The sequence below is a fragment of the Condylura cristata genome, unplaced genomic scaffold (assembly GCF_000260355.1).
Source record: "Condylura cristata isolate star-nosed mole 26May11 unplaced genomic scaffold, ConCri1.0 scaffold00008, whole genome shotgun sequence".
Classification (NCBI taxonomy): Eukaryota; Metazoa; Chordata; class Mammalia; order Eulipotyphla; family Talpidae; genus Condylura; species Condylura cristata.
In genome coordinates this window covers 9,197,545-9,199,271 of record NW_004567109.1, presented here as the reverse complement: position 1 = coordinate 9,199,271, position 1,727 = coordinate 9,197,545, and the positions used below count along the sequence as shown (strand labels likewise).

General features: G+C 63.3%; 1 protein-coding gene across 1 annotated transcript in view; it reads left to right on the top strand.

Annotated features, from left to right (window-relative positions):
* Positions 1-1,727, top strand: part of RAP1GAP (RAP1 GTPase activating protein) — a 42,634-nt gene that overhangs the window by 30,781 nt on the left and 10,126 nt on the right. The window contains exons 14-17 of the mRNA XM_012722562.1: positions 6-149; positions 472-543; positions 1,123-1,209; positions 1,541-1,678. Coding sequence (XP_012578016.1) covers positions 6-149; positions 472-543; positions 1,123-1,209; positions 1,541-1,678 — 441 coding nt within the window. The remainder of the gene's footprint in view (positions 1-5; positions 150-471; positions 544-1,122; positions 1,210-1,540; positions 1,679-1,727) is intronic.

Genomic DNA, 1,727 nt, shown 5'->3' with positions numbered 1-1,727 from the left:
GGAAGCGGCACATTGGGAACGACATCGTGGCGGTGGTCTTCCAGGACGAGAACACGCCCTTCGTGCCCGACATGATCGCGTCCAACTTCCTGCACGCCTACGTGGTGGTGCAAGCTGAAGGCGGGGGCCCCGACGGCCCCCTCTACAAGGTGGGTGACCACACAGCCCCCTGGGCATCGGCCCTGCTCAGCCTCCGCTCTCTACTGTCAACCGGGGGATGTGTGGAGGGCTGTGGTGGTGGAGTCCCGTCCTGCCTTCTGCTCCCTGTTCCTCCCCAGAGGAAGCTGTTACCCTCTCCCACCTCCCACCCAGTCCTTCCTCTCCCATCCCTTCCCCCTACTCAAGCTCAGAAGGCTAGAGGACTCACTCACCCAGTCCGTCCCCAAGGGGTCAGGCCCTTTGCCCAGCGTGGCGGTCAGTGGCTCCTGGCCGGTGTGAGGGCTCGGCAGGGACAGCTGCCCTTCCTTCCAGGTCTCCGTCACTGCGAGAGATGACGTCCCCTTCTTCGGGCCCCCCCTCCCGGACCCTGCAGTGTTCAGGAAGGTGAGGCACAGCGTGGAACTCAGTGGGGGTGGGGGGGGGCACCTGTTCTTCCAGACAAGGCCCTGAAGCCCCACTGTGTGCCAGCGCAGCTGAGTCCCCTAACGGTCCAGCTGAGGTCTGTGGCTTTGCTGTTCTTCTTGATACAAGCTGTGACTTATTTATAAATATCACAGTTTTATGTTTTTCGTAGCAGATGCTGAGAGCTTCCTCACTTGTGTTATTCTTTGATAGTGTTCTCTCTCTTATGAAATGGTTAGGAAGGCGGGCACGTCTCCTGCGCTCAGAGCCACCTTGAGAGCTGGCTTCAGTACCCCTCCCCCCCTCTCTGATACACTAGGGGGCTAATTCAGGCCCCCCACATGCTCTCCAGGGCTGGGGTTCAGGAAGGACACAAGGGGCCCTCATAGGTGGGGGGTCTGCGGGGAGGTGCCCCTCTGGGTGGCAGTGATGAATTCGGGCCCCCAGTCCCCAGCCTGGAGGGGCCCCAGAGCTCCAGAGTGTGACGGGTTGGGGTGCATCCCTTGTCTGTTCACATGACCATCCCCCCTTTCTCCTCTCTTCCACACTGGGGGCTCCCAGGGGCCTGAGTTCCAGGAATTTTTACTGACAAAGCTGATCAATGCTGAATATGCCTGCTACAAGGCAGAGAAGTTTGCCAAACTGGAGGTGAGGAGGGCGGTGGGGCTGAGCCCCCTCAGCCTAGAATTTGAGCCCTGTGGTGGGGAGGGACGTGTATTAGGACTGGCCTTAGGGCCGCAGGAGGATGGATTTAGAGGAGTCGGCCTGGCCGGGGAGGGGTGGCTTTCCCTGGCTCCGGAGGCTGCCGGGGAGGGGCAGGGATGGCCAGGGTGAAGCTGGCCTGGGGCTGAGGACCCTGGAGGCCGCCTGGGCAGCCGTGGCCGAGGGAGGCCAGCGCCGGGCCCAGCCACTCCCACTCCCCCAGAGAAGACGAGGGACGGGTCACTGGGCCCCTCCTGACCGCGGGCCTGGCCTACAGGAGCGCACGCGGGCCGCCCTCCTGGAGACGCTCTACGAGGAGCTGCACATCCACAGCCAGTCCATGATGGGCCTGGGCGGCGACGAGGACAAGATGGAGAACGGCGGCGGCGGCGGAGGCTTCTTCGAGTCTTTCAAGGTGAAGGGCCCGGCCACCTTGGGCCGGTGGGGGCGGGGCGGGGCGGGGC